Source organism: Triticum aestivum, chromosome 5B (assembly GCF_018294505.1).
Source record: "Triticum aestivum cultivar Chinese Spring chromosome 5B, IWGSC CS RefSeq v2.1, whole genome shotgun sequence".
NCBI lineage: Eukaryota > Viridiplantae > Streptophyta > Magnoliopsida > Poales > Poaceae > Triticum > Triticum aestivum.
The window spans coordinates 411,979,298-411,996,452 of NC_057807.1; the positions used below are offsets into that span (position 1 = coordinate 411,979,298).

Below are 17,155 nucleotides of genomic sequence, written 5' to 3' on the forward strand. Positions count from 1 at the left end.
CTCTCTCATAGGATTTGGATCTGGTCGAAAGAAGATTTGAGTGGAAAGCAACTTGGGGAAGGCTAGAGATCAAGATTCATATGGTATGAATGGAATATCTTGGCCTCAACACATGAGTAGGTGGTTCTCTCTCAGAAATGGTAAGTTGGAAGTGTAGGTTTGTTATGATGGCTCTCTCCATGAATGAAGAGGAGGTGGAGGGGTATATATAGCCTCCACACAAAATCTAACCGTTACACACAATTTACCAATCTCGGTGGGACCGAATCAACAAACTCGGTCGGACCGATTCAGTAAACAATGTGACCCTTAGGGTTTTCGGTGGGACCGACATGCAAACTGGGTGAGACCGATTACACAAACTTGGTGATACCGATTTTGGTAATAAGCTAACCAGAGAGTTGGTCAGGTAAACTCGGTGGGACCGATTCGCTCATGTCGGTGAGACCGAAATGTTACAAAAAGGAAACAGAGAGTTTACATTGCAATCTCGGTGGGACCGATCGCTCACTTCGGTTAGACCGAAACATTACGAAGGGAAATAGAGAGATTACAATCCCATCTCGGTGAGACCGATTTGCCTAGGGTTTGTGGTAGTGGCTATGACATCTAAACTCGGTGGCGCCGGATAGAAAGAATTGGTGGGGCGGAGTTTGACTTTAGGTTTAGGTCATATGTGTATATGAGAAAGTAGTTGAGGGTTTTTGGAGCATATCACTAAGCAACTTGAAGCAAGAAACTCATCAAGCAACACCTCATCCCTCCTTGATAGTATTGGCTTTTCCTATAGATGCAATGTGATCTTGGATCACTAAAATATAAAATGTAGAGTCTTGAGCTTTTGAGCTTGAGCCAATCCTTTTATCCTTAGTATTTTGAGGGATCCACTTTCCTCATCCATGCCATGCCATTCATTGAGCTTTCCTGAAATATTTGTCTTGGAATAGTATTAGCTCAATGAGTTATATGTTGTTAGGAATTACCAAAACCACCTAGGGATAGTTGCACTTTCAGTTTATGTATCAAGTTGGTGTCTCATCAGCTAACAGTAATCCTGGGGCTGGTGAGCACAAGGGCCATTTTCTGAGAAATTAATATCCCAAAAATCCGGTCCTGACAATCTTGGTATCAGAGCCAGGCTGATCATTGGCTAATCCTATCTTAGCCAGGTCAATAAACCTAGGTCAACCAGCCCGCCAGACCTTAACCTAACCCCGGCCAAGCTTCTCGTGTAAGATAGCCACACAGTGACCCCGACACCCTTTGGCAGTCGGTGCCCAACCTATCAGCCTAGCCTGTTGATCACGCGCCAATGACCGACACCTAAATTGTCTCATTCGCAAGCGTGCGAAGAAGACTCCATCCCCTTTTTCTATAAAAAGGGCACGCTAGCCTCAACCCATCACAACACATCCTCTTCCCCAAACCAAGCTATAATGCCTGGACCTATTGTGCACAATGAGACCACATCAACCAACCTTGGAGGTTTTGTGACCGTGCTAGCAAACCTCACCCGCCATGCCTTTGCATTAGAAGAGCCCCCAGAATATGTGGTGTACCAAGGGCCCATGAGCGGTGAGAGCCGTCAATTCCGGGCCACTGTGCACATCTATGGTAGGGGTCTATCGCCAGAACGCCCCTACAGGTTCACCGGAAGGACAACTTCCTTTGAGCCACAAGCCATCCAACTAGCTGCTCGAGAGGCTATAGTTCAACTCAGGCACTTGTCGCCCAGAGTTAACTATCGCTCGTTCTACTACTACCCCAGCCGTGATGGGTATAGTAGGCCACCCCAGGTTACCAACGGAGATCACAAGACGGATCCTGCATTGTTGCATCCGGTGCGCTATGTAAGTGCACTAGAGGAACTATTCGATCAAATCACCCTTGATCTGATCGTAGCTCGTGGAGAACTGGTTCGCCGAGCCCCGGCAAGAGGAGAAGATGAGCCCGACGCCGACAACCCAGTCGTGCTGTTCGGACAACCGATCGAGTCCTTGAGGTATGCCCCAGCCATCGACCAAAATACTTTGGTGTCCCCAGAAGTGCTTCGTCGCCTTTCGGGAACACGCTCCAACGGGATTGTGGCCAACAACCCCCGCGATGGTCATCATCGCTACCCTGACCCTGAAGCCTCTCAACTCCATCCAGCTAACCCCGACGGTGAAACCCGTGGAGAAGCCTCGACGTCCACAAGGCACGACCGCTTAGATATAAACAAGGTAGACTAAGTCACTCGAATAAACCGAGTCTTAGTATGTCCACACCCTGTAAATGTGTAATCTCGCATCACCATAAATAATCGCAGCCTGCTTGTGTGACTTTAGTAGCCATGCATAAATATGTTTGCATGCGGTTGCATTTTTTATTTCCGGGCACAGCTACCAAAAACCACCCTGACAACACCCACAGTAATACATCACTTTTGTGAGATATGTGTATCTGTAGCATTGACCCCGACCCCAAAGAGCAGAACCGACAAACTAGTTGCCCTTCACCGCGATAAATAACCCAGCCCGAATGCTATATAAAAGGCCACCTCGTGACCTTGCCAAGTATCCCTCACCCGGTACACAACTCTCACAACCATTTCTTTGCCATGTCGAGCCCTAGTATTTATCCGAGAACTCCAGATGCAACCCCAGGTAGTTTTGTTAAAATATTGTGGGACTTTACCTGCAGTACCATGAGTGCTACCCATCCACCTAGTACGAGCTGCTCAAATCGAGGATCACCCCATCCACCTCGAAATATTGGGTAGTGGTGCACATCCCTCCCACAAACCCAAACCAAGACCCAACGGAAGTCTCCTTTGTTGGGAAATCTATGCCGACTCCGCAAATGGCCATAGAAGCTGATGCGTACGAAGCGTTTGCTCGCCTTCGATTCGCGGTACCCTATGCCAGTGAACGGGGGTATTATTACTTCCCGAGTCGTGCAGCACCCGGAGAAGTAGCATCTTTTCCCGGTGGACGAATCGAGAGAGACCCAGTACTGGCCAACATTGCCCAGTATGTCATCGCTCAAGAGCGTTTGACCCAACGAGTAATGGCTTACCTCCAGAGCATCGCTGATTTAAATACTCAGATCGCCATCGGCAAACCACTGAGGCCCGACCAGGAGAGACGCGTTCATCGACTAGTCAATCTGCTTCCCCCGATAGAAGAAGAGTGTGCCCCAATTCCAGAGACATTTTCTCAGGACCTTGTCCATTTACCATTGTCGTTGTAGATGTCACTGCTCTGTTTATTGTCCCAACATTTGTTTATGTGTTGCAACTTATGCATGGTATCCTAAAATTTATGCGATGAATTAAATTCTTAGTTTCAATTAATGTGAGTGGTTTTTATTGCGGTTAATTTTTATTAACTGTTTTCACTCTCGTTAAACTCTGAAGTGAGATTTTTCCCTGAATTGTTGTAGCGTATATCTCTGCACGACATAGTTTTTTATTCCTGCAGCACCACAACAGCACACACACAACCACAACCACTTGACCACATGCACTAATCGCAAATCCACGTGCACATTTTGCACCTAACAGAGCAGCCCTTAGCAAATCTCGAGGACGGGATTTTTTCTTAAGGGGGGTAGTGTTGTAACACCCCAAAAATTAAACCGTGATTTATTAATTAAAATTTTGCCTTGGTAAATTAAACTTCTATTTTCTGGATTTTCTTTTGATTCAGAACCACTCTTTTCTTCTGAGTTGTGAAGTTTTTACCCCAAGTGAAAACTTTCCAAAAATATTGTTGGACTTGTATACCCTCTCAAGAAACATTTCTTTATTCAGTGAAATTATTTATATGATTATCTTCCGTGAGCTCTATTTCTTTTAAAAATGTTTTTTATAAGATTTAGGGTCCCATTTGCACTACAACCCTTTCAAATACTCCTTTAAAAATTCCACCAAAATTTGGGGATGACATGTGAGGTTCCTAAATCACTTTTATGCAAAAACCTCTTTTAATCACTTGGGGATTTTGAGCCCTACCTCAAGTTTTCAAATCTGGATCAGTTTGTGGGGTGCACTGCAACCTATTTAAATATTTCTTTAAAAATTACATAAAAATTTGGAGATGTCAGTAGATGCATATCATTCATTTTATGCAAAAACCCATGAGTGTGCTTTGAAAAATTTGAGCAAATCATCCTCTTTTGCTCTTTGGCCCAGTTGGGTGTTTTCTACTCCAACTCTATTTTATTTTACTCTAGTGCCCATGATCTTTCTCCTACTTATAAACCACCCTACAAAACCCTTAAGTCCAGGAGATTGGACCCATTGGTGCATTTTTAGTCCATGCTATAATAACCTTTAGTTTCTGCCCATATTTGGTTTTCTCAAAAGCTTGCACTAACAAGTTTTTGGTTTTGTCCTAACAACCTTGCCATCATCACTTGTACATAAAGAGACTAGGATCTGGAGTTTTTGGCCACCCCAAGAGAAGCCTAGATGACCATAGCATTCTGTCGAACACCTTGAGTGCATGAACAGGATTGGCATGAACTCTAGTTTGCATTTTGAACCTGCTTGCTTTGCCAAACCAGCATGTCTCATGACTCTACCTTAGTCTATAGCCCCACCCTGCTAAACCTCATGTGGATTGGAGCCCCCAGCATGCCTTGGCATTTTGCCGAACACGTAGCGTGCGTGCTTTGGGCACGCCCAGAGCGCAGGTTTTGCACGCGCGCGCAGCCGAGCCGCCGCGTCGCGCCCCTGGCCTTTGCTCGCCCGCAGGGCCACGCCTCGGCCTCACCCGCTCACCAGAACCCTCCAGGCTGCCCCTGGAGCCCCACAGCACCACCGTCAGGCCGGCCATGGCAGCTAGCGTCCGGCCACAGCAGGCTCCTGCCCTGGACGGCGCCGCTCGAGCCACTCTCGCTCGCTAGCTCGCCCCTGGAGCAGTGCCCGCTCGTCAGCTAGCTTCTGCCGCCATCCCCAGCCTCGCCACGTCGCCCTGCAAGCTACAGAACGGCGGTTCGCCGATCTTATCCCCGGCCGCCGCGGAACCGACCTAGTCGCGCTATAAATAGGGATCCCCGAGCCCATCTGGACACTCAGGCAACCTCGTACCATCCCCCTAGTGCCCCCACACCCAGCTATCGACGGAGGGAGGCCGTCTTCCCCGTCTCCGGCCAGTTCGGCCGTCGCCACCCTCCAGTCCCGCTCGTCGCAAGCAGAGCCTCCCCGGTCCATCCAGCGCCACCTTTCGACTCTCCTAGACCTTGTGGAGCCACCCCATCTCTCAAACACGACCGGGAACCACCGTAGATCTAGCCCCCAAATCCTCCCGAAGCCACCTCCGTCGCGAAGCTCGCTGCCGGTGACTCCCTTCATCCCCACCAGCCTTTCGACCACCGGGAGGACCGCCCTGGACCAGTGGATCCATCCCCGCCCTCAGAACCCCGCGGGAAGCCGCTGTTTGTCAACGGCGATCGCCGGAGCCTCGCCTCCGCTCGGGCAGAGGAGAAAGGAGGCGGGCGACTGGTCAAACCTGACCAGTGGGCCCAAGGGACCCACTGTCAGTGACCCCGAGCCGATCCACGCTGGCATAAGTGATAGCGTAATCCCAGAGTACGCTCCCCCCGAACCGTTTTTCTTTTTCTGTTTCTTTTATTTATTTATTAAAAACAGAATTTTGACTAGCTATATCTTTTTAAATATAAGTCCAAATGATTTGATTCTTTTTCTGTTGTTTCTCAAATTTTGTCTAGTTTATTTTCATATTTATTTGAAAATTTTCCAAACAACTTTTTTGTACTGTTTTGAAACTATGTGTTGATTCAAATTTTCTCAAAATAGGATTTTTGAAGAAGGCAACTTTCGAAAATGCACCCCACTTGCATACTCTTGAAGGCAAGCATTATGAACCCTAGCATAATATTGTTGTGTGGTGGTTGATACGGTTACAACACCACCTTAACACGAAGTATTCGTTATTTTATGTGATGATTTGATCATACTCATGAGTGCATAATGAATGTTCCTTGCTGTTGGAACTTGATATGCTTGTGATAGTAATCACCCTCGTATGCCTTTCATGCCTATCGGAAGGAATCCGGGAAAGCCTCTATCTTGGGTAGACACGAGCTTGTCTCCAGTCTTCGTCGAGACGGTTGTGTCCGGTATGGCATAGTGAGGTATGAGGAGGGGTGATTCTGTCTGTTGGTTGAAACATATTTGTTATGCTAATTATGCAGGGAATACTTAAACCTCCTGAGTCGGCCGTAGATCGAGTCTTGTTCCAGTAACCCCCATACTTGTTTCGTACTACCACTTGTCCCTGCCATAGGTAGGGTACGGTTCAGTAAGTCTTCAACCCCTTTCTAGCACACATCGTACAGGAGGCCATGATGGAAGATACCGGCTACATCTGGTAGGCATGCCACCTGGTCTGGGGGCATGGGTGTTTCCGGTTGTAGCCGAGGGGGTAGCTCCCCTAGTTTGCGCGCGTTATAAAGTTTGTGATCCCATACTAATCGAGGTTGTAGCCTCCCCACTTAGAGTTTTGCTTAACGAGTGTCGTGGGTGATTCCAGACACCGATAAGTCAGGCTGGTGTGTGCGGTCAGGTGTGTTTTCAATTAAAAGACCGTAGACGGAATTAGTCCTGATGGACTAACGGAATCCGTTACTCGTGGGTAAAGATACACCCTCTGCAGAGATTACATCTATTCGAATAGCCGTGTCCATGGTTAAGGACTACAGTCTGGGATGGGTCAAGTGTCGGTCTTAGTGTCGGTCTTCGGAGGAAAAACTGCTAAACCAGAACATTGATTATGACCTGTGACATATGATTATTATGATTATTATTATTGTGAACTAACCATTTACATTACTTGAATTATTGGGTATCCCTGGGACGGCTCTACCTCCTGGATATTCACTGTAATTATTCTCTTATAAGCCCTTTATGTGGTGTCGCTCAAACGCCCGACTGTGGCATGCTTGTCAATTAAATTACTTATAAGCCCTTTATGTGGTGTCGCTTAGACGCCCGACTGTGGCATGCTTGTCATTTAAATTATTTATAAGCCCTTTATGTGGTGTCGCTCAGACGCCCGACTGTGGCATACTTGTTATTTAAATTATTTATAAGCCCTTTTTGTGGTGTCGCTCAGACGCCCGACTGTGGCATGCTTTATATTATTATCCTTTCGAGGCGTCGCTTCAGACACCCGATCGGTGCATTCCATCACTACTCCCTTATTGCATATTCATGTTGTACATGAATAACCTGCTTGCGTGCATCATGGATTTTATTTTGTGACTGACGTTGTGATCATAGAATATTTCAGAGCATGATTATCATTTGTTATATTATACCTGTGTTCATAATGTTTGCGAGTACATTCAAAAGTACTCACTGGCTTGTCCCTGGCTATTGCCTTGGCCAGATTTCTTGCACGGAGAGGAGCGTTGCGATGACAGCCCCGGAACCTATGCAATGGTGATAGCAGCCTCGCGAAGATAGGAGTTATCCAGGTCAGCTGTTCCTGTGGGAAATGGAGTCCCATAGACGCTGATGAACCACAAACTGCTTCTGCCATCAGCCACTAGAAACCCTGTGTTGTACTCATAGGCCAAAATGGTCTTGTACTACATATTATGTATTTTGCTTGGAGTTTCTGTATCAAGTTGGTGTCTCATCAGCTAACAGTAATCCTGGGGCTGGTGAGCACAAGGGCCATTTTCTGGAAAATTAATATCCCAAAAATCCGGTCCTGACACCCTTGCCAGTCCTCACCCTACTGACGATGATCTCACACATCTTGTTGAGCATGAACGTGGACAGGAAAGTCTGCCATTTGATTGTGTTCCCCTTCGCAGCCCCAGTAATTGATGCCTTTGCAACCTTAATGGTCGCCTTAGTATCCGCCGCAAGCACCGCCGCCACTAAAGATGGTTGCACAATAGACCACTTGAATAGATCTGTATCAGGAGGCATATGCTCGAATAGCGGTTGGGGGTCCTCACATAGGAGGGACAAAACAGGTTCTCGAACAGAACAATGGCCTGACGAAGGTCTTCGGTGTTGGTGGTCATGTCCTGCGATGGTTAGCATCATGACTACTGAACAAGGACAATGCATACTGCGCATGGACTCATCTTCAAGCCCAACACACTAGCACATCTATTGAACTAGCATTGACTAATCATGAAGTTCAACGCAGTACCATGTCTATCTATCTACCATACTACACATGGTCTGATCATCAAGCATGCCACTAGAACGACATAACCTACCATACCACCTGCAGATCTACTCATACCACATGCTCACGGATCTTGAATTGAACGAGAAGGGGGTGAATGAACTTACAACTATCAAAGTGACAAGGAGGAGGCACGGAACAACTCGAGAGAAGAGGTGGAAGAATGATCACCACCGCGACCATCGCCGACCGAAGAAGATGCGCCACTTGCGTGCTTATCGATGAAGAAGCCACTCGGGGTGGGGAGCTCGAGGGGGTGGTGGCGGCGAGAGTTTTGGTGGTGATACTAGGGGGGCTTAATAGGGCAACCGAACCAGCGAAAGGTGACCCAATTCCTCCTACCGTTTTTTCGGCAACACGCGTGACTTCGATGTTGCGTTCCCCGTCCCTGCACGCCAAGAGTCTGGCTGAGAGGAAACCATTGATTTAGCCGTTCTAAGCGGGCTTGGTTGGGATGTGATTTAAGTTTCGTGCGGGCGAGATTTTGGTGCCGGGCATCCCCAAGAACGTCCTTAACGATGCTAGCACCACCTCATCGTTCACCACCATACATATCAGCGAATTGATCTACTCCTACCTCCGCAACTCCATGAGCCTTAAACCGGTTGTTACCAGCTAATATTAAAGTTCTTTTTATTTCAATCTAAGCTAAATTTGTTTTGTTACAAGAGTACACAAATTTGGCATTAAATGTCAAAATTTCGCAACCATTCTAAAAAAGCTAAATTTATTTCCCTAAAGCCAATTCAAGAACAACACATAAAACATAGTGTGAACATGCAGAGCGTGGCCTTAGGAAACGATATACACGTGGCCTATCATGCAGCAATATGCGAGTGATCACAACTTAAAGGCCGTGTTGCCAGCTGGGTGCAAGTTCGGTCATATGCCGGATGCCAACCCTAGGAACAAACTAAAACATATATATTATGAGCTCCATGGCCGTGCCAAAATAGATACTCCATCTGATCCATATTAATTGTCGCTCGTGCTAAGTGAGCGACAATTAATATATATCTTTCTCCTGTTCATGCCATTGCAAGGAAACAATAAGTTTATTCGGACTTGGAGTTGTGTTTGTCATCGACACGTCTGGGCATGTTGTTATGACTCTCATCTTTTATTTTTCTAAATTAATAACCTGGCAGTCCTCTTCAAATAGATTGAACCCATTAGACTCTGGTCTAAAAACAAAATTTTCTTGTTAAATACTTATTTTTATATCTTAAAATTTTCTTGTTAAATACTTATTTTATATCTCAAAATTAATAACATGGCAGTCCTCTTCAATCGTATTTACTTTATTTTATACTTTAAATTTTTTTACTCTTTTTTTAACATTAGTACAGACACACACGCTCATATATACGCGCATACATTCATCCCTATGAACGCGCGCACACACTCTATCCATATGAGCACATTCGAAAGACTGATTGATTTAAACACTGATGGGCTGGGGATATCACAGTCCCTTTAACCATCCAATCACAGATTGATTCGCTATTTTTTTTTAAATCCGTAATTGTCTTTGCCATTTGCCATGAAACTGGGAAAACCATACGATTTCCATGTGTGTCGTGGCCGTATCTTATACAGGTGTGCTCCACAAAACCTCGTCGCGGGTCTGGATTTTGGACCACCCACCGAACCGCCCGCCGGCGATAGCAGCCGCCGCCAATGGCCGCCGTCTCGACGGCCCAAATCCTCCCATTCCTCACCACCTCCACTTTCCAGTCCTCGCTTCTCTTCCCGCCCACAGCACGGCGGGCCCCAACCTCGCTGACCTACGCCGACCGCCCTGCTCCCGCCGTCGCGTCCTGTCCTCGCCCCGGTGGAACCCACAGGACTCAGGCTTTCCAGCCCGTTCTCCCTGCCTGTGCTGCCGTTTCATACTCCTCGTCGAGCGCGGCAGAAGGTACTGTGGTAATCAAATAGGGGCTGTGCTGTTGGCTTGAGCTCTTGTAATTGTGAGCTTTTGAAGGGGATGAAGGCATGTCTGACCCGGAGCTGAGGCTGGTGCTGGAGCTTGCAACCGACGAGGAGCTGCTGGAACTGGAGGAGATCCTCTATGGTACCAGGTCTGGCGCTCGAGCTTACTGATTGTTCCAATGCTGTTTACTGCTTAGCACTGAGATAACTGATTGTTTGGTTTGGATCATAGTGATGGGTTTCACGAGACAGAGTTGAATTCGCTAGTTTGGAGTTTCGTTAATAGTGTGCATATATAATCTGCTGCGATGTACTAGTTGTTTTGGACTTTTTGGCTGCCTCTTTTGGTTCCTACGTTGGTTATGACGGTAAGCATGCTTTGCTGCAGAATTAGTCAAATATATCTAGTTGCTTGTAAATATAGTGCACGATTACAAAGTAGTAACGCTAACCGCATTCAAATTATGGACAAAGAGGATCAGATCTGTGAATTTACACAGAATAGTGTTACTTTTGTTTTAGAAATAATTTAATTAAACTCTTTGGCAAAAGAGTTAATTATGGTCAAAGAGGATCAGATCTGTGAATTTACTTTTGTAATGCTAACTAGATCATATTTATTTGGAAATGATTAAAATTTCATCTCCTTTGTTTCTTTTTCCATCTACTGATTTTTGAAACCATCATGGTTTTTCTCTTGCGTTTTCTTTATTGTGCTGACTGATTCAGTTAGACCTGATCACTTTCCTGTGTTCGCATAATGGGACTGCCACAAAAAGCTGTGGCGCAATATCTACCTGTCATAATATTCCAATGTTTCACATTGTGAGCATAAGCTTTGGTTCTGTGTCTCCTTATTCTGCAGCTATTTCAGCCCAGTGCTAAAATCAATTGCAAAAAGGCCGAACACCATTTCTGTTGTTGCTTTGGATGATATCGAGGAGAGAGATCTTTTCATCTCAAAATTGGAGTCGAGGTTCTTGTATCTTGCTGCAGATGCACGCTCTGTTCTAAGGTCAGTCAAGTAGGCTTTTATCCCTGTATCATCAAAAATGTATACCTGATTAGATTAATTACCCTGTAGAAGTCGACCTGATATGGTTTGCCACATTTTTGAACGTTTTGTACTTGTACAATTGTTCTTCGTAGGGGCTGGAGGCCATCATACAGGAATGTCTTACTTCAAGTAAGAAGAGAACTTGGTGTTCAGTGCTCCAGTAAATTATGTAGTGCAGACCTGGAGGCAGAAATATTTCTACACCTCCTGGATGAATATTCGAGGTATATACATTTAATTTGGGAAGTATAAGGATGCCCGAACACAAATTTCCCTGGGATATAGTTGTAAACTATGTAACTAGATACGCTGCAATCTGTTTCCTTTTAAACGGATATATAGTTATATACACTGCAATCTATTAACTAGTAATCGACACTATTGCAGTTTCATATTCATTAATTTCTTTTGTGTTTGAAACTTCTAAGACCTATACTCTCTCTTTGCCACTCTAGTGGTCTTGAATACTAAATTGTTTCTGCATTTAGCCGTCAGAAAGGATCATTTTCATTTCCATGGGATAAGCAGAAATCTCCAAAAGAAAACCCTAGCATTGAAGTAAACAACTGGAAGGTGCTTACTGACGCTGCTTGGAGGATTGGAGCAAAGGGACTAGAAAGTACATTCTTGAAGGTTATTTGTGGTTACTTCTTCTCATTTCTTTGTGACCTTTCACTTCTTTGGCTAATTTCATTTGTTCTTTGATATGGAAGGGTGGCAGTGCATTGACCGTGAAAACAATCTATGAATCGGTATGAAATACAGTTTATTTGTTGGAAGATCAAATTCTGCTACTTCTAGTTCTCACAACACCGTTGTTTATTAATGTTACTTACCATTATGGTAGTTAGCCAAGAGACTATCTGGAAAGCTGCTGATGGAGACAGCTAATTATGAGATTAAGAAAGAACTTGTTAAGCAGGTATACCTATTTTAATTGATTCTTTTGGTTTGTTGCTCCTGAATCTCTAATTATGTTGTGGCCATCGCTAGCGCAATAGATAGAACTTCATATCTGCGTTTGCCTAGTATAAGCTCTTGTTCTATTTCCCCATCTGGAAAATGCATTGGCAAAGCTTGATATTTAGACCAACGTGTTTGCATGCTACAACTGATATTCACTACTATCTTAATATAATATCCTCCAGAAGTAATGTCTTTACCTTTTCCAGGGTGGCCGATTAGCTGCTGTTAACCTTGAATCCAGAGCTGGCTTTCTTGCAGCTAGGCAGGTAATACCATCTTTTTATCTTCATTCTATTCCTCGGTGAGCTAGTATGCCCGAAGTGTGTAGGAGGCAGCTGCTTTTGTACATCAATATTGGCATTGTACCCACGTTTTTTTGTCGAAGATCGTACATACAGATGTCAAGTTTTAACAGTCCTCTTGAATGTATGCAGGGTTTGGCTCGTGCAGCATCTAGATATGTTGGCCTTAGGAGTTTCATGAGTTTACTTGGACCAATGTATGTTTATTCTAATATTCTCTAGTATATTTTCATAAACCTTTCCTTGCTGTTACCGCCTTATTTTTCTTCCTGTCAATATCTATCTTACACCATGATCTGATCAAATTAAATTCCCCTTTGCACATGGAGTATTTTGCCTGTAAGTCGCCTACTAACTGTTCTGTGCTTACACTTGACTGTCACACAGAATGTGGGGCACACTCTTGGCTGATATTGTGATCCAAATGCTTGGGACAGATTATGCTAGGATCGTGCAAGCAATCTACGCTTTTGCTCAGGTGAGGTTCACTTTATCTCCTTGTTTAGTCTCAGCAGCTGCATTGATGCATACGTCGCCTTCCTTACAGATTCGGCTCACTCGGTCGTGTTACCTAGAATCTATTGAAGAATGACCAGAGCAGAATCATCACTGGACAAGCCTAACTGGGTGCTCCGATCTTGTCTACCATTACAGCTCCATAGTGTACATTCTGATCACGCAGATCATTCCCGGTCGCGGTACTCCATGGTAAGCTCTGCGGCTTTTTGCAGAGCATAGATAACAGAGCAATTGGCAGATGGTAGGTAGCAAGGACAGATAAGAACAGCAGCATTTTCACCGCTTTGAATTTCAGAAGGCCCATAGCTGCTTCATGTGTGGGAATTTGATTGTGAAGCTTAGGAAAAACAGCATGGTGTCAGGATTGAAACTGTGTATTAGTAGTACTAGTACTTGACAAATAGCTCACGATAGCCATTTGGGCCACCTACTCTCCGAAGGCGGTAGTTGCGGATGAATATACATCGACTTCACACTTCCACGGGGTGCCGAAGTTGTAGAACATGCATTCCATTCTGTCCCGGTTAAACAATGTAAAATAACGGCTCCCCTCATCTTAAACTACTGCGCCCTACCTTTCAGTTAGCCAAGGCGTACTTCGTTGGCATTACTTCATGCTTATACCAGCCATCCATATATCTTAGACAGATGATATGGTTGCATCGCATTTGCATATAGCACCCTGTGCTGATCATCAATGTTTTTTTTACCCCTTGCGGCGTTCATCGGAGCAGTATCTACTACTTATTACTGGTTTAGATGCTAGTTTTGCTTAGGACATAAGATATCTGCAATATTTGCCTCGCCATCAACATTTCCACTGGTGATTTTGGCAACCTGAAGATGGTCGTGCAAAGTTTTTTTCTAAGCATTACATGTGAGAACGCGAGGTGCTGTGTGCAAAGTTTCAATAGGAGACAAGAGCCATGCTGTGAATGAGCGCCATGTCTAGTGGTCTAGAAGGATGCATGGTCCATTGTTTACAGAGCTCGGGTCTCACCAGACCGCCGAAGCTTTCTAAATCCCGGGCACTTACCGCGTGAGAAGGAGCCGAAGGAACCGCTGCATGATCGGCACCATAAAGTGCGGCGCGGTCCAGTCCACGCCAACACCTGTCTTCTCTAGGGGTCGGGTGCGACGACATGGCTGCTAAGATGGTGATCAGCCTGGGGGGCTCGCGGCGGCGGAAGCGCGGCGAGGTGCTGTTCCGGTTCGACTCCTTCTGCCAGCCCGGCTACCCGGCGCAGCTCGCCGGCGCGTTCCGGGACAACGTCAGGACCCTCCTCGGGCTCGCGCACCTGGAGGCCGGCGTCCAGGGCGAGACCAGGTGCTGGTCGTTCCAGCTCGAGCTGCACCGCCACCCCCCGACCGTCGTCAGGCTCTTCGTCGTCGAGGAGGAGGTCGCCGCCTCGCCGCACCGCCAGTGCCACCTCTGCCGTGTCATCGGTACATACGTACAGGCTTTGAGTAACCATCGCACGCACGCGATCAGTCTGTCACGGGGAGATGATCGGTCGCCTATGTGTGTCGTGCCATGTCGCAGGTTGGGGCCGGCACCTGATATGCAGCAAGAGGTTTCACTTCGTGCTGCCCAAGAGGGAATCCTCCGTGGAGACCGACGGGCTGTGCTACGGGATCAGCCACGGTGGCGGCGCCGCCGAGAAGGCGTCAAAAGGGACGGCGACCTCCAGGGGCCACCTGCTGCACGGTATCGTGCACCTCAACGGCTACGGCCACCTCGTCGCCCTCCACGGCTTCGATGGCGGCTCCGACTTCGTCTCCGGCCACCAGATCATGGACCTCTGGGACCGCATATGCTCAGCCTTACACGTAAGGTATATACGTATGTCTGTGACGTTGCAACGTACGTACGTAGTATATGTCGATCGCAAACGTATGTGTATATGCTCTGCATGAGCGAGCGATGAGTTCTCACGTGCACTCACTGAACCTATGTTGTGTGTTGCAAGGACGGTGAGCCTTGTGGACACGGCGAGGAAAGGGCACATGGTACTGAGGTTGCTGCACGGCGTCGCGTACGGCGACACATGGTTCGGGCGGTGGGGCTACATGTACGGCCGCCCGAGCTACGGCGTCGCGCTGCAGTCGTACCAGCAGTCCCTCCACGCGCTCCAGTCCATACCGCTCTGCGTGCTCGTGCCGCACCTCTCCTGCTTCAGCCAGGAGCTCCCCATGGTGGTCACCAAGTACCAGGCCATCAGCGGGCACAAGCTGCTCAACCTCGGCGACCTCCTCCGCTTCATGCTCGAGCTCCGGACCCGCCTGCCGGCCACCTCCGTCACGGCGATGGACTACCGCGGCATCATGTCCGACGCGTCGTGCCGGTGGTCGGCCAAGCGCGTGGACATGGCGGCCCGCGCCGTCGTGGACGCACTCCGCCGGTCCGAGGCGCCGGCCGCGCGGTGGGTCACGCGGCAAGAGGTGCGCGACGCGGCGCGCACCTACATCGGCGACACGGGCCTCCTCGACTTCGTGCTCAAGTCCCTCGGCAACCACATCATTGGCAACTACGTGGTGCGGCGCGCCATGAACCCGGTGACCAAGGTGCTTGAGTACTGCCTGGAGGACGTGTCCAGCGTGCTCCCGGCGGCGGTCGGAGGCGGCGCCGGCGTGCCGCCAGGCCACGGCAAGATGAGGGTGCGGTTCCATCTCACCAGGGCACAGCTCATGAGAGACCTTGTGCACCTGTACAGGCACGTGCTCAAGGAGCCGAGCCAGGCGCTCACCACCGGCGCGTTCGGCGCGATCCCAGTGGCGGTAAGAATGATCTTGGACATCAAACACTTCGTCAAGGACTACCACGAAGGCATGAACGCCACCAACAGTGGCGTAGTCGGGCATGTCTACATCAGCCTTTGCTGCACCTTGATCGTGAGGAACGGGAGCCCGGAGCTGGTTCCGCCGTACGAGACGGTGACCGTGCCGGCGCATGCCACCGTGGGCGAACTCAAGTGGGAGGTGCAGAGGCTGTTCAGGGATATGTACCTCAGCCTGAGGACCTTCACGGCCGAGTGCGTCGTGGGGATCGGCGCCGGCCTGGAGGCCAGCCCGGCGCTCGGACTGATCGGCGTGGGGAGCACCGTCGTGGTCGAAGGGGTGGTCGGCGAGCAGCAGGAACCGGCCGAGGAGGGCGACCAGATGAAGAAAGCGGCTGCCGTGTGCGAGGGGAGCGGCGACGTCGGAGACAGGGTCGTAGACTGCGTATGTGGCGCGGACGACGACGACGGCGAGCGCATGGCGTGCTGCGACATCTGCGAGGCATGGCAGCACACGCGGTGCGCCGGGGTCGCGGACACGGAGGAAGTCCCGCACGTCTTCCTCTGCAGCCGGTGCGACAACGACGTGGCTTCGTTCCCGGCCTTGAACTGCTAGAAGCTGCTCCAGGCATGCTCGGTACGGACATACCACAATCGCTGCTAGTCTATCTACATGTAGTATAACCGAGGACTTCAACTGTTTATATTGTTAGCCCCCAAAAAGAAACTGTTTATATTGTCTTTTTTTTTCGAAAAGGAGGATTGCCCCGCCCTTTGCATCACAATGATACATGCAACAATATTATTAACTGAAGTCTCCAGTAAGCATGCAGCGCGTTGCAAAAACTCGAAAAGAGTTGTTAAAAAAAAACCCACAACCGGCAAAATAAGACGAGATGCCTATACAACTATCCTATTGTTGGACCTTCATCCAAACCGGTTGTAGCCCGTGAGGAATGTATCAGATGCTCCCACCCTTGGAGTGCTCCCGAGTGCTCCACACAATATAAAATGTTCATAAAATTTTGAAAAAAATCTAGCACATTCACACAACATGAATGCATGTTTTCACCAAATTTTAAATCAAAAATCAAAACACTGCTCGAGATACAAAAATAACAAATTTGATATCAATGTGATAATGGGCCAAATCTCAAGCCCAACTTATGTTATGTACTATTTACTGTCGAATTTGTCATATATGTTTCTCGCGCTATGTTTCGAATTTTTATTCCAAATTTTGTGACAACATACATGTTGTGTGAATGTGCTAATTTTTTCCCGAATTTTGTGAACATTTAAAAATGTTCTACTGAGTTCGGAGCACCAAGAGCACCCTAGGGGTGGGAGCCAAGGAATTCTCCCAACGGTTGCACTCATAAGCCA

General features: G+C 47.6%; 2 protein-coding genes across 3 annotated transcripts; both read left to right on the forward strand.

Moving 5' to 3' along the window:
- The first annotated feature begins 9,777 nt into the window (after positions 1-9,777).
- On the forward strand, positions 9,778-13,577 carry LOC123112157 (uncharacterized). Of its 2 annotated transcripts, none has more exons than XM_044533082.1 (11): positions 9,778-10,134; positions 10,210-10,297; positions 11,014-11,163; positions 11,298-11,429; positions 11,694-11,838; positions 11,919-11,957; positions 12,053-12,127; positions 12,378-12,437; positions 12,606-12,670; positions 12,861-12,951; positions 13,021-13,577. In XM_044533082.1, the coding sequence occupies exons 1-11, from the start codon at positions 9,897-9,899 to the stop codon at positions 13,063-13,065; spliced, it is 1,128 nt and encodes a 375-aa protein (XP_044389017.1). In that variant the 5' UTR covers positions 9,778-9,896; the 3' UTR covers positions 13,066-13,577. The 2 variants fall into 2 exon arrangements, with proteins under 2 accessions (XP_044389017.1, XP_044389016.1); XM_044533081.1 differs by having other exon boundaries at positions 9,780-10,134; positions 10,201-10,297.
- A 366-nt stretch (positions 13,578-13,943) lies between these two features.
- Positions 13,944-16,585, forward strand: LOC123116259 (PHD finger protein PERSISTENT TAPETAL CELL 1). Its single transcript, XM_044537241.1, has 3 exons — positions 13,944-14,438; positions 14,536-14,827; positions 14,963-16,585. The coding sequence occupies exons 1-3, from the start codon at positions 14,135-14,137 to the stop codon at positions 16,383-16,385; spliced, it is 2,019 nt and encodes a 672-aa protein (XP_044393176.1). The 5' UTR covers positions 13,944-14,134; the 3' UTR covers positions 16,386-16,585.
- Positions 16,586-17,155: the final 570 nt, after the last annotated feature.